Source organism: Chiloscyllium plagiosum, unplaced genomic scaffold, assembly GCF_037043375.1.
Source record: "Chiloscyllium plagiosum isolate Xiang-an unplaced genomic scaffold, Cpla_swu_hap1 HiC_scaffold_32, whole genome shotgun sequence".
NCBI classification, from domain to species: Eukaryota; Metazoa; Chordata; class Chondrichthyes; order Orectolobiformes; family Hemiscylliidae; genus Chiloscyllium; species Chiloscyllium plagiosum.
In genome coordinates this window covers 45,264,882-45,280,200 of record NW_028270170.1, presented here as the reverse complement: position 1 = coordinate 45,280,200, position 15,319 = coordinate 45,264,882, and the positions used below count along the sequence as shown (strand labels likewise).

At 42.2% G+C, this 15,319-nt stretch overlaps 1 protein-coding gene across 4 annotated transcripts in view; it reads right to left on the bottom strand.

Moving 5' to 3' along the window:
- The window catches only part of kansl1b (KAT8 regulatory NSL complex subunit 1b), a 314,956-nt gene that overhangs the window by 38,215 nt on the left and 261,422 nt on the right, over nucleotides 1–15,319 (bottom strand). For all 4 annotated transcript variants that reach the window (XM_043675343.2, XM_043675342.2, XM_043675346.2 and 1 more), the window contains 2 exons: nucleotides 13,138–13,320; nucleotides 8,280–8,429 (listed from right to left, as the gene is read on the bottom strand). In XM_043675343.2, the coding sequence (XP_043531278.2) occupies nucleotides 8,280–8,429; nucleotides 13,138–13,320 (333 nt within the window). The remainder of the gene's footprint in view (nucleotides 1–8,279; nucleotides 8,430–13,137; nucleotides 13,321–15,319) is intronic.

Sequence of the window (15,319 nt, the reverse complement as noted above, 5' to 3'; positions counted from 1 at the left end):
GATTAATTAACATCAAATTGCTGGAGATATTTGGGCCGAGCAGCATCTTTGGAGAGAAATTGGAATTAGCATTTTGGATCCAGAGACCGTTCCTCAGAAGCAATAACCTTGTTCATGGGTAAAATGATAATATGGTCATTATTCATTAAAATGGAGCATGAGGTTGATAAATCCAAAACTACTGTTCTGAATTTAGATAAAGGGAACAAATGCAATGGAGATAGTTGACACTGATGCTCAGTGCTACAGCGGGCGCACAGAGAGGGGAGCCGGAAGGTAAGCGGAGATCAGTTTAAATTAACGTTTTTCTTTTCGCAGTCTGTGTTTTTTCTTTCAACTAGGAGCGGGAATCCGGAAGTCGTCAACAGAGGCTTCTGGGAAGGTAAGAAGTTTGAGTGGAGAAGGAACCCGAGACATTACACGTGTAGTGTCTCCCACCCTCCCTCCTCCTCTAACCTAAAAAAAGGACTCAGTCGGCTGAACAGGTAAGCTAATTAGTGTTCTTGATTTGGAGACTAAGTGTAGAGTTATGGCAACGCAGGCAGGGGAATGTTCCTCCTGCAGGATGTTTGAGGTAGGGGTGACCACCGATGCTCCTGCCGACTTCACCTGCAGGAAGTGCAGCCAGCTCCAGCTCCTCACAGAGCGCGTTAGGGAACTGGAGCTGGAGTTGGATGAACTAAGGATTATTCGAGAGGCTGAGAGGGTGATAGATAGAAGCTACAGGGACATAGTTACACCAGAGAACAGAGTTAGCTGGGTAACAGTTAGAGGTGGGAAGGGGAGGAAGCAGGCAGTGCAGGGATCCCCTGTGGTCGTCCCCCTCAACAATAAGTATACCGCTTTGGATACTGTTGGGGGGGGGACGGCCTAGCAGGGGTCAGCTGCAGTGACCGGGTGTCTGGCACGAGGTCCGGCTCTGAGGCCCAGAAGGGAAAGGGGGAGAGGAGGAGAGCACCAGTTATAGGAGACTCTATAGTTAGAGGGACAGACAGGTGGTTCTGTGGACATGAGCGAGACTCTCGGATGGTTTGTTGCCTCCTGGGTGCCAGGATCCGAGACGTCTCGGACAGTGTCATCAGAATCATTAAGGGGGAGGGTGTGCAGCCAGAAGTCGTGGTGCACATTGGCACCAATGACAGATAGGAAGAGGGGTGGGGAGGTCATTCAGGGGCTCAGGGAGGTAGGCTAAAAGCTAGGACGGACAGAGTCGTCATCTCTGGGTTGTTGCCGGTGCCACGTGACAGTGAGGCAAGGAATAGGGAGAGAGTGCAGTTGAACACGTGGCTGCAAGGAGGGTGTAGGAGGGAGGGCTTCAGGTATTTGGACAATTGGACTGCATTCTGGGGAAGGTGGGACCTGTACAAGCAGGACGGATTGCACCTGAACCAGAAGGGCACCAATATCCTGGGAGGTAGGTTTGCTAGCACTCTTCGGGGGGGGGGGGGGTTTACACTAATTTGACAGGGGGATGGGATCCGGACTTGTAGTCCAGCAAGTAGGTTAGCTGTTTTTCAGGATGTCCAAGAATATAGGGAGGCTGTGGAGAAGATAGCACTGACAGGGAATACTTGCGGACACAGAGATGGGTTCAAGTGTGTATACTTCAACGCAAGGAGTGTCAGAAATAAGATGGGTGAACTTAAGGCTTGGATCGGTACTTGGGACTACGATGTTGTGGCCATCACGGAACGTGGATAGAAGAGGGACAGGAATGATTGTTGGAGATTCCTGGTTACAGATGTGTCAGTAAGATTGGGGGGGGGGGTGGTGGTGGTAAAAAAGGAGGGGGGGTGGCATTGCTAATTAGAAATGGTATAACGGCTGCAGAAAGGCAGTTCAAGGGGGATCTGCCTTTGGAGGTTGTATGGGCTGAAGTCAGAAATAGGAAAGGTGCAGTCACCTTGTTGGGTGTTTACTATAGGGCCCCCCAATAGCAGCGGAGATGTGGAGAGACAGATTGGGAAACAGATTTTGGAAAGGTGCAGAAGCCACAGGGTAGTAATCATGGGCGATTTCAACTTCTCAAATATTGATTGGAAGCTCTTTAGATCAAATAGATTGGACGGGGCGGTATTTGTGCAGTGTGTCCAGGGAGCTTTTCTAACTCAGTATGTAGATTGTCCGACCAGAGGGGAGGCCATATTGGATTTGGTACTTGGTAACGAACCGGAACAAGTGATGGACTTGTTAGTGGGTGAGCATTTTGGTGATGGTGACCACAATTCAGTGACTTCCACCTTGGTTATGGAGAGAGATAGGTGCGTGCAACAGTGCTGGTTTTACAATTGGGGGAAGGGTAAATACGATGCTGCAAGATAGGATCTGAGGGACATAAATTGGGAGCATAGGCTGTCAGGAAAGGATGTCATTGAAATGTGGAACTTTTTCAAGGAACAGATACGACGTGTCCTTGGTATATATGTACCTGTCAGGCAGGAAAGAGATGGTCGTGTGAGGGAACCTTGGTTGATGAGGGAGGTTGAATGTCTTGTAAGGAGGAAGAAGGAAGCTTACATAAGGTTGAGGAAACAAGGTTCAGACAGAGCGTTGGAGGGATACAGGATAGCCAGGAGGGAGCTGAAGAAAGGGATTAGGAGAGCTAAGAGAGGGCATAAAAAATCTTTGGCGGGTAGGATCAAGGATAACCCCAAGGCCTTTTATGCATATGAGAGAAACATAAGAATGACGAGAACGAGGGTAGGTCCGATCAAGGACAGTTGTGGGAGACTGTGTATTGAGTCGGAAGAGATAGGAGAGGTCTTGAATGAGTACTTTTCTTCAGTATTTACAAATGAGAGGGACCGTATTGTTGAAGAGGAGAGTTTGAAACGGACTGGTAAGCTAGAGGAGATACTTGTTAGGAAGGAAGATGTGTTGGGCATTTTGAAAAACTTGAGGATAGACAAGTCCCCCAGGCCTGACGGGATATATCCTAGGATTATGTGGGAAGCAAGAGAGGAAATTGCAGAACCGTTGGCAATGATCTTTTCGTCTTCACTGTCAATGGGGGTGGTGCCAGGGGACTGGAGAGTGGCAAATGTTGTGCCCCTGTTCAAAAAAGGGAATAGGGATAACCCCGGGAATTACAGGCCAGTTAGTCTTACTTCGGTGGTAGGCAAAGGGTACTGAGGGATAGGATTTATGAGTATCTGGAAAGACACTGCTTGATTAGGGACAGCCAGCACGGATTTGAGAGGGGTAGGTCTTGCCTTACAAGTCTTATTGAATTCTTTGAGGAGGTGACCAAGCATGTGGATGAGGGTAGAGCAGTGGATGTAGTGTACGTGGATTTTAGTAAGGCATTTGATAAGGTTCCCCATGGTAGGCTTATGCAGAAAGTCAGGAGGCATGGGATAGTGGGAAATTTGGCCAGTTGGATAGAGAACTGGCTAACCGGTCGAAGTCAGAGAGTGGTGGCAGATGGTAAATATTTAGCCTTGAGCCCAGTTAGAAGTGGAGTTCCGCAGGGATCAATTCTGGGTCCTCTGCTGTTTGTAATTTTTATTAATGACTTGGAAGAGGGAGTTGAAGGGTGGGTCAGTAAATTTGCAGACGATACGAAGATTAGTGGAGTTGTGGATAGTGAGGGCGGCTGTTGTCGGCTGCAAAGGGACTTAGATATGATGCAGAGCTGGGCTGAGGAGTGGCAGATGGAGTTCAACCCTGTCAAGTGTGAGGTTGTCCATTTTGGAAGGACAAATAAGAATGCGGAATACAGGGTTAACGGTAGGGTTCTTAGTAAGGTGGAGGAGCAGAGGGATCTTGGGGTCTATGTTCATAGATCTTAGAAGGTTGCCACTCAGGTGGATAGAGCTTGTAAGAAGGCCTATGGTGTAGTAGCACTCATTAGCAGAGGGATTAAATTCAAGAGTCATGAGGTGATGTTTCAGCTGTATCGGACTTTGGTAAGGCCATATTTGGAGTACTGTGTGCAGTTCTGGTCACCTCACTTTAGGAAAGATGTGGAAGCTTTGGAGAGGGTGCAGAGGAGATTTACCAGGATGTTGCCTGGAATGGAGAATAGGTCATACAAGGATAGGTTGAGAGTGCTAGGCCTTTTCTCATTGGAACGGCGAAGAATGAGGGGTGACTTGAAAGAGGTTTATAAGATGATCAGAGGAATAGATAGAGTAGACAGTCAGAGACTTTTTCCCCGGGTACAACAGAGTGTTACAAGGGGACATAAATTTAAGGTGAAGGGTGGAAGGTATAGGAGGGATGTCAGGGGTAGGTTTTTTTACCCAGAAAGTGGTGGGGGCATGGAATGCACTGCCTGTGGGAGTGGCAGAGTCAGAATCATTGGTGACCTTTAAGCAGCAGTTGGATAGGTACATGGATAGGTGCTTAAGCTAGGACAAATGTTCGGCACAACATCATGGGCCGAAGGGCCTGTTCTCTGCTGTATTGTTCTATGTTCTATGATGAAACCGGCCCTGAAACTAATGGCTGTACTGGGGAATATCTTACAAAATTCCTTAGACTTCAGAGTAGTTCATATAAATTGGAGGGTGGCAAATGAAAACTCACTATTTAAAAAGGGAGATAGGAAAAAAAAAGAATTACAGCCAGTTCACCTAACATTGGTGGGGAAAATGCTGCAGTCTATTATAACATTCATAGGATTTGACAAAGCCACCATGGGTTTATGAAGACAAATCATGCTCAACTCCTCTAGTAGAGTTTTTTTGAGGATGTAACGAGTCTAATAGGTAAGGAAGAACCAGTGTATGTGGTGCATTTGGATTTTCAGAAGGCCTTTGACAAGATCCTTCATAAGGAGATTAATGGACAAAGTTAATGCACATGGAATAGACGTAATATAGATTGATAATTGATTGATAAACAGGGAACAGCACAGGAATAAATGGATCTTTTCTCACTAAGGGGCAATGACTAGTGGGGTACCACAAGAATCTTTGGGCTCCAGATATTCATGAGATATATTTGACAGGATGAGTGAACCAAATGAAAAGTTTCTCAGTTTGACACAAAATTGAGAGCTGAGAGGAGGATGTAAAAGGTTCAGGCAAGTTGAGTGAGTAGGCAAGCAGCAGATGCAGAATGTGGATGAATGTGAAATTACACATTTTTGACATGAAAAGCAGAAGAAAGAGTCTTATTTAAATGATGATTTAATGGAAAGTGTGGATATACAAAGAAATCTTGGTGTCATCAGTTAATGAAAGTCGACAGGCAGATGCAATAAGCAATTAGGAAGGCAAATGATCGCGCAAGAATTTAATTGGCTGCAATTATACAGATTAGATTAGATTACTTACAGTGTGGAAACAGGCCCTTCGGCCCAACAAGTCCACACCGACCCGCTGAAGCGTACCCAGACCCATTCCGCTACATTTACTTCTGCCCTTTCACTACGGGCAATTTAGCATGGCCAATTCACCTAACCTGCACATTTTTGGACTGTGGGAGGAAACCGGAGCACCCCGGAGGAAACCCACGCAAACACAGGGAGAATGTGCAAACTCCACACAGTCAGTCGCCTGACGCGGGAATTGAACCCGGGTCTTTGGCGCTGTGAGGCAGCAATGCTAACCACCGTGCCACCCATACAGGGCCTTCGTGAGACCAAACCTGGAGTATTGCATGCAGTTTTGGTTTCTGTAGGGAGAGGATATACCGGTCATCGAGAGAGTGAAATGGAGGTTCACTAAGCTGATGTGAGTGTGACAGGGCTGTCCTACGGGGACAGATTGGTTCGACTGACCTTTATTCACTGTAGTTTAAGAATGAGAGGGAGTATATTTGAAATGCGTTTATGATGGGGATGAGGTGGAGATGGAATCCCTGCCAAAATACTGAAGTATGGTGGAACATAATGTTCGCCTCTTCAGCTGAAAGCAAAAAAGCATGCCAGGGACCTGCGAGATACTGTGATTGTGCCAATCTATGTGAAAAGGGAGAAGACAGATCGCAGAAAGTACAGAGGGTATCGCTGCTGTCCACCACATGAGCAGTCATTGCAACAATCCTCCACAATCATCTTCACTCAGTATCTGAAAATGCCTCCTGAAGTCATAATCCTTTTATCTTAACTGCTTATATATTTTCTCTTCGAAAACGAATCCATTCATTCCCCTTTTTAATGATATTTTACTTCCTATATTGAGTTTGGCTCTCTACTGTATTATGAATTACATTACAATTATCAAAAGCCTCCTGTTTTGATCTCACATTACCTGCCAAATCTTTAGTCACACAGCTTTTTATGCTCTTCCTTTTCTCTTCACAGAAGCTGGTTTAATCTCTATGTAAATCATATCTTTAAGGGTTCCCATTGTTCAATTACTCGTTTGCCTGTCAACTTCTGACTCCAAATTAATGTTAGCTTTCTGCCAGCTTGGTATATTAATTTTGATTACCTCTGGTCTTTATTGGTGGCCAAATTCTACGGTCATTCTAAGATATTACAGTTGGAGAGGACATTAGTGAGACCACACTTGGATATTGCCTAGAATCAACGATCTGAGTTATAGGAAGAGGTTGAACAAGCTAGCACTGTTTTCTTTAGAGCATAGGAGACTGAAGGCGGGATGTGTGCGTGTGAGACAGGAACACACGTTCATGGAGGCATGGACAGGGTGAATGCACACAGTCTTTTTCCCAGGGTTGGGGAATCGAGGATTAGAGGACATCTGTTTGTTAGAGGGGAAAGAATAAAAAGGAACTTGAGGGGCAATTTTTACACAGAGCGTGGAATGCACATGGTATGAACTGCCAGCTGAAGTGGCTGAGGTGGGTACATTAACAACATTTAAAAGGCATTTGGACAAATACATGGATAGGAAAGGATTAGAAGGATATGGGCCAAGTGCAGGGAAATAGGGTTAGCGTGGATGGACATTTTGGTTGGCATGGACCACTGTGGGCCAAACGGAGAGTTTTACAGCACAGAAACTACATGACTATGTGTATCAGCATTAATTCCTGAATAGAAAGAGCTGAACTTTATTTGTAGACCTGAAGCTCATCAGTATGGACTTTTGGTGCCATAAAAAATTAGATGAAATACATTTGACTTCAGATTTAACTGATTGGAGAAGCACCACTCAGGACGGCCAGTCAGTCCATCATGCTTGCATTGGTTCTTTGAATGATCATTACCTAATGCATATCTCGTGCTTTTTCCTCAACCTGTTGCATACTATTGCTATCTAAATAATCATTCAACGTCCTCTGAGTGCTTCATTTGAACCAGTTTACAGCACAATTCCAGGCAATGAATTCCATATCTTAACCACTGGCTGTATAAAAATGTTTTTTCTCACATCCCCATCATTTCTTTTGCACATGTCTCTAAATCTATGCTCTCTCATTCCTATTCCTTTTACAAGTCTCCCTGTCTACTACATCCTGCTCATGATTTTGAAAACCTTTAGAAAATTGTTTTCAATTTTTTTTTGGCTCATGGGATGTGGGAGCCACTGGCTGGACTAGCATTTTTTGCCACCTCCTCCCAGCTGCTTTTTCTCCAAGGAGAACTTTCTTGACTTCGGTCTATCCTCATGACTGAAGTTGCTCATTTCTGAAACATTCTTGTCAATTGCTTTGGTACACTCTGCAATGCATTCACATCTTTTCTGTAATGCATATACTTAGTTGCTCACTTCTGGGCAAGATAAGTGGTTAATTGAATGGTTAAATTCTAGCATCATTTCTGAGCACACCTCAGTGCCCCTAAATTTCAGAGTACTATCTACCCAAGTGTACATGGATTTTGGTCAACACAGTGTCACTACAAAAGTGTTTACTTCAAGCATCCATGATCTACATATAAAGCTCAGTAATTTGCACAGAGATCTAAATATACCAACGAGTTTGATGCTGAACACACAAGGGAAAAAATGCCATCATTTAATGCACAACAGCTCACACCTGTATCCACACAGTCCCAAACTGCAAATTAATCTGTATTTTCATTGTATCAAGCACATAGTTGCTTAGTCTTCATTTTGACAGGGTCATGTGGTTGGCAAACATTCAATTAAACAATTCAAAACCCAATTGAAAGAAAGTGTATTTCTTGGAGATGGTGAAACCCATGTTGACAGCAAGCTATTCAGGGTAACAGTTTGTAAATATACAAGATATTGTATATTGTGGTACTTCCACCACTCCTCTAGTGGCGATTCCCAGTGTCTGCACTTCCACAAAAAGAGGTAGTGGCTGAAACCGAATACATAAATTAAGCTTCATCTTTGCACCTTTATATAGTTTCTCTTCTCTTCTAAGTGAGTTATAAATGATGCACAACTTACTTTCTGTCAGTTCTGCTGGAAGTTCTCGCTGTCTTTTCTTGTTCAGAATTTTTTCCTGTACTGGTGTGCTCTCTAGTTTAGACACAGATAGTAAATCATCGAAGTGCTGTTTAAATGGCTTCTCCGTACGGTTCTTACTGTGAGCATATTCTGCAATAAGACACAATCACTCAATATGCATGTACCAGTTTTGATACTTGCATTACCCTCCTGAACAATGTTCATTTTAAGTTACTTGATTCTAACAAAACTAGAACCAAAGGTCACAGCTAATATTTGGAACTTGAGGGACAATAGACAGCAAATGAACTGAATCTGAACTTTCCTCATTAAAAAAAACTTTAACCATTAAAACAATGTTCATTCACATAGCACTTTTAATGCAGCATTGAATCATACAAAAATTATCTGAACGAGAAAATGAGAATCTAAATCTGACATCAAGCCTTATAACAAGATATTTGGACAAGTGACTAAAAATATGGTCAAAGGAATTGTTTTAAGAAATGACTTTAAGGGAAAGGCATAACGCCTTAGAGAGAAGTGGGAAATCCATAGCTGTGTTGTGACAGTCATCAATGAAGTGACTAAATATAGCGATGTACAAGGAGGCCAGAATTTGGGGAATGCATGTGTCTTGGAAATTTACAGGTCTGGAAGAGAGTGCAAAGAAACAGTGATGCCACAGACAAATGTGAATACAAGAATGACCACATCAAAACTGAGGTTACTGTGTAACTGAGAGTTAATATAAAGCAGCATGCATAGAGACATGAACCTGATGAAACTTATAATACAGGCAACATAACGTTGGATCAAGTTTAAAGATGAATGGGGAGCTTTTATCACTCCCAAGTGTCCACCTGTTTCAGATGATAATGCATTGAAGTGATAAAGATGATAAAACATTAGCAGTCAATTAATTCAATCAACATCTGAAACATGGGATAATGTTAATTCTTCCCTAAGCTGGTTTAATGCTTAGCCTACATCATTCAAACAAAATGGCAGTCAGTGGGCTCCAGTGTTACAGAAGTACCCAATACAAAAAGCACAATACACAATGCTTAACAAACATAGAACAGAGCACGATTCACCTCATTATTACTGGCCTAATTCTTTGGAAGAGCTATTTAATCAGACATTCATCCCTTTCCTGACATTCCTGTGAATTTTCTTTTTCAGTTATCCTTCCAATTGTCTCGCAAGGCACTAGTGAATTTGTTCCAAACACATTTTCTGGCAGTCCACTGAAGATGACAACTCACGAGGCAAAATGAAAAATGCTTTGATGATGCAACTGATTCTTTTACCACTCATCCTTTTCCTGTTGCATCTAGCTACACGGAGAACAAAAAATTATAGTATCTTAGCACTCCAATCTTCCACAAGATGCAATGATGCTGAAATAGGACTTAGGTGAAAAATCACAAGGTAAAATTACAATGGTTACAACATCTACCAAGGCCATTTAGCCCTGATAATGCAAATCAGCTCAACTACACCCTCCTTCTCACATAGCTCCACAACTGCTCTTCAGATAATTAACCAATTATTTTATGCAATCAAGAATTTTGTTATGTTATTGCTACTAAATCACTTCAAATCAGTGTCCTCTGATTCTCGATGTGCCAGTAAATTCAGTATTTCATAAATATTCGTTGTTGACACCTCCATAATTTTATTGCTCTCATTTATAGTTGGGACTGTGAGCGGTAAACTGAAGGTGACTTGTGGACCATTTCCAGGTTGTTTTTTGGTACAAAAAAGCAAGGAACAAACAACCTGATATTTATCTGTTGGACCTGGCTTGGGAGGCCTATAGATGTTTCAGCTTTGCTCAAAGGCTGGCAGATATTTGGATGTTAGGAGAGGTCTTCACAGGAAGGCCCGTGTTGACTTGTTTAACAAAGAGAATATTGGAAAATCTGAAAAAGAAACCAGTTTGAACCATGTTTTTAGACAGAAAGGCTATGGCTGTGAAAGCTGCAGGAAGGACTTCTGGTGTTTTTAGTTCTTCTCCTGTTAGCAAACTGGAGCACAAGTCTGGAGCACAGAATCCCAGTTTAAGAAATACATGGATATTCCTTGGAGCCTACTGGAAGGTGTTTACATTGTGCTGTGTCTTCATAAAGCAAGATACAATCCCATGTGCTTGTGATACATAATGTTGAAATTGATTAAATGAACTGGGCAATTATATATTCTTTTGTTTAATTTATACCTCTATTCTGTACGTATTTAAGAGACGGTGGAGGCTATCTTCAAAGACGACTGGGGTTTAATTAGGTTTTTTTGTCTGGGCTGTAAACCTGCTGTCTGATATCTGCTATTCTTCAAATCTGGTTAGGAACTATTTGTGGCAATTTTGACGTTGAATAATGTAATTTTACTGTATTACAAATACAAAGAAGGGCTAATTCGACTTGACTTGCTGTCCCTGTTTTGCAAAATTATGATAATTGCCTCACAGTTTGAATACTCAGGATATAGTATACCTTATTAATCACTCTCTTAACTATCCTAGCGTTTTCAATAATTTCTGCACAAAAATCCCCAAGTTCTTTTGCTCCTGCACCTGCTGTAAAACTGCAGCAGTTGTTTTATAAAAACAAAATATTGCTAATGTTGGTGACCTAAGTAAAAACACAAAGTTCTGGCAAAACTCAGCAGATTTGTCAGTATCTGAGAGAAATAAAAGAGATATTTTTGAGTCCAATATTCTTACTGAGAACTTAATTCCATATTGTCTTTGTTCTTCCTCCCCTAAGACTTGACTATGCACTTTGCAAATCTCTTCTGTCACAAGTTCACCTACTCCACCAGACTATGCCAACATGAAACATAATTACAGTTTAAAATATTTCAAAATTGTGTCACCTGCAAATTTTAAAATTGTGCGACATCAAAATTTCAGTCATCAACGCAAATCTAGAAATACAGACCTTTAGGGCATTCAACAGCATACATTCCTCCACAATGCAAAACAATTATTCACCACTAGTCCCTCTTTCTCATCATATCAATAAACATTCTATCCATGCTGACCCAGTCTCTCTTATTCCATTAGATTTAACTTTGCTGAAAAGCATGTTCTGTCATATGTGATCAAATGTGCTTTGGACATCCATAAATAGACAAAGTCTTTTCACTGGGGTGGGGGAGTCAAAAACTAAAGGTTTAGGATGACAGAAGTAGATATAATATGGACACAATGGGCAATTTTTTCACAGAGGGTGGTGCATGTCTGGAATGAGCTGCCAGCGGAAGTGTGGACAGCATTTAAAAGACATCTGGATGGGTATATGATTTGGAAGGGTTTAGAGGTATATGGGCCAGGTACTCGCAAATGGGGCTAGATTAGGTTAGCATATCTGGTTGGCATGGACGAGTTGGACCAAAGGGTCTGTTTCCATGTCATACATCTTTATGACTCTCTACTCAGTTTTGATTCTCGGATATAAGCAACTTGACATTTGTAAACAGTCTCTTCTGCTTAAACGTCTCGTCTCATTCAGAGAATACCGACTTTATCTCAACAGTACTCAACTTTCGACTCTTGAAAGATAGACTTTTTTTGATTACCTCGGCGAAAGTGAGGACTGCAGCTGCTGGAGATCAGAGACAAGATTAGAGTGGTGCTGGAAAAGCACAGCAGGTCAGGCAGCATCTGAGAAGCAGGAAAATCAATGTTTCGGGGCAGGAGCCCTTCCTGATGAAGGGTTTTGCCCAAAATGTCGATTTTCCTGCTCCTCGGATGCTGCTGTGCTTTTCCAGCACCACTCTAATCTTGTCTCTTTTCTTGATTACCTGCCTGTCAATCTTTGATTTGGATTTGCTTAGGTCAGCTCCCTTCTCACCCAACTGGTCCTCTGCAAGTTGATGATTTTTATTCTGGATTTTCCACAAATAACCTAAACCTGATTATAATAGTCCCTAAATATTCCCCATTGGAGCCTTTTGACCCATGTTGTTTTCCTGAACTGACTGGAAGCACATTGTGAACAGACTTGCAAAACTCTTCTCTCCCTATCTCTGCTTTGTACATTACAGAATCACAGAATTATCAGGTTGAAGGAGGCCATTTGGCCCATCCTGACTGCAATGGCTCTGAGCATTTTAATTTCGTGCCATTTTACTGTCTTTTCCCATAATACTGTACAATCAATAATTAAATAGAAACAATGCCCTCTTGAATCTGCCAAAGGCACACTTATAGGAACTGAATTCCATACCCCAAATATTCAATGTGCCAAAGAAAGCTTTTCTCACACTTCGCGTTTGCTTCTTTATAAAATATTTTAAAACCTAGCCCTCTGGTACTCAATCTACTTTTGAGTTGGAAACAATTGTCTTTATCCACTCTGTACAGACTCAGTATCTTGAATAGTTTTATCAACTCTGCAGTGAAGCTTGTTGTATTTCATGTTAAACGAGAAGTGTTAATGACCATAATGTACATTTGCTCCAATTATGAAACATCAATAAACAGGGGCTATAGCATTGTAGTTTTGTGTTTGGACTGGCAATGCAGAGATACGAGTACAAATTCCAACGTGGAACGGAAATTCAGGCAAATCAACAGAATGAAAAAAGCTAGCATTATTAAAGGCAGTCACAAACCAGTAGAATGTCACAAAGACCAAGCAGTTTTGAGGTCTTTTGTAGGAAAGGAAATTCGCTGTCCTTAGCTGGTGTCTAAATCCAGATTACTGCAAGGTTATTGACTTGACCCTCTGAATTCAATTTTATAGAGGTGAACAATAAATGCTGACCTTGGCAGGGAGACCCACATCACACAAGCAAAAAAGGAAATGCCTCAAGTAAGCACATAGACAATGCTGGCTCTGATACTTACTGTCTGAACTGAGTATAGAGTTGGTCAGCTTTTGCCGTGCTCTGCGTGATGGATCTGGCAGGTTGGCCGTTAATAAGCCTTTATGCTTCAGTGAAAGTTTCTTGGAGGTTTTGTTCTTGTCCAGTGATTTATTTTGCCAATGACCTTTCAGAACAGGTTGGAAGTGCATGCTCAGTGGAATGTCTGAGGGAAGAAACAAAGGCAACATTTATACCTTCCAATACACACCATCAACAATTTACTGCAAATTCCACCATTAAGTTATGCTGTCGAATAGAGTGAAGAATAACCTGATAATTACTATTTGCCTCTAAACAGCTACAATTAAATTGGAAATACATCTGTCTTCTGTATGGATCATATCCCCACTAAGAAAGCTAAAGTAATTTATTGAACTGTGACTATGTAAAACTTGATATCCAACAAAGGATCTTCAAGCTTAATAGTACCAACTGAAACAGTGTGCCAGAAATGCAGGACATAATCTAAAATTTACATACTTCAAAACTTAGCTGAGAATACAGCATGAATTAACAGTTTATAATACCTGAACCAGAAGGGTACTAATATCGAGGGGGAAGAAATTTGCTCATGCTCTTCGGGAGGGTTTAAAGTAATTCAGCAGAGGGATAGGAACCTGAATTGTAGCTCCAGCGTACAGGAGGTTGAGAGTACTGAGGTCATGAATAAGATTTCAAGGTCACAGGAGTGTACCGGCAGACAGAATGTTGGTTTTATGTCTGTCTACTTCAATGCCAGGAGCATCCGGAATGAGGTGGGTGGACTTGCAGCATGGGTTGATACCTGAGACTTTGATGTTGTGGCAATTCCGGAGACATGGATAGAGCAGGGACAGGAATGGTTGTTGCAGGTTCCCTGTTGGAGTTTTGTATAGGCCTTCGAAAATTTCCAGAGGTGGAGATGAAAGGATTGCAAAGATGATTGTGGATAGGAGCGAAAATAACAGGATAGTTGTTACAGGGGCCTTTAACTTTCCAAATATTGACTGGAAACGCCACAGTTCAAGTAATTTAGATGGGTTCATTGTTGTCCAATGCGTGCAGGAGGGTTTCCTGACACTATATAAGGCGAACAAAAGGCGAAGCTGCATTGGACTTGATACTGGGTAATGATTCAGGCCAGGTGTTAGATTTGGAGGTAGATGAGCACTTTGGTGATAGTGACCACAATTCAGTTATATTTACTTTGGTGATGGAAAGGGATAGGTACATTCCACAAAGCAAGAGTTATAGCAGTGGGAAAGGCGATTATGAGGCGATTAGGATGCATAGGATGGGGAATGAAACTGCTGGGGATGGGCACAATTGAAATGTGGAGCTTGTTCAAGGAACAGCTACTGCGTGTCGTTGATATGTATGCACCTGTCAGACAGGGAGGAAGTGGTTGAGTGAGGGAACTGTGGCTTACTAAAGAAGTTAATTTCTTGTCCAGAGGAAGGAGGCGGCTGATGTTAGGATGAGGCGTGAAGGTTCAGCTAGGGTGCTTCAGAGATACAAGTTAGCCAGGAAAGACCTAAAGAGAGAGCCAAGAAGAGCTAGGAGGGGACATGAGCAGTCTTTGGCAGAAAGGATCAAGGAAAACCCTAACGCTTTCTCTTGGTATATTAGGAATAAAAGAATGACGAGAGTAAGATTAGGACCAGGCAAGGACAGTAGCGGGAGGTTGTGTGTGGAGTCCGGAGAGGCGCTAAATGAATATTTTTCATCAGTAATCACACTGGAAAAAGATAATGTTGTCAAGGAGAATACTGAAATACAGGCTACTAGATTAGAGGAGATTGAGCTTCATAAGGAGGAGGTATTATAGCAATCTTGGAAAGTGTGAAAATAGATAGGTCCCCTGAGCTGGATGGGATTTATCCTAGTATTCTCTAGGAAGCCAGGGAGGAGATTGCAGAGCCTTTGGTTTTGACCTTTATGTCGTCCTTATCTAAAAAATAATGCCAGAAGACTGGAGGATAGCAAATGTTGTCCCCTTGTTCAAGGGGAGTAGAGACAACCCTAGTAATTTTCGTTGGTTGTGAGTAAAAGTGTGGGAAAGAATTGTAATCACCTAGAAAGAAATAATTTGATTAGGGATAGTCAACACTGTTTTGTGAAGGATAGGCTGTGCCTCACAAACCTTATTGAGTTCTTTGAGAAGGTGACCAAACAGGTGGATG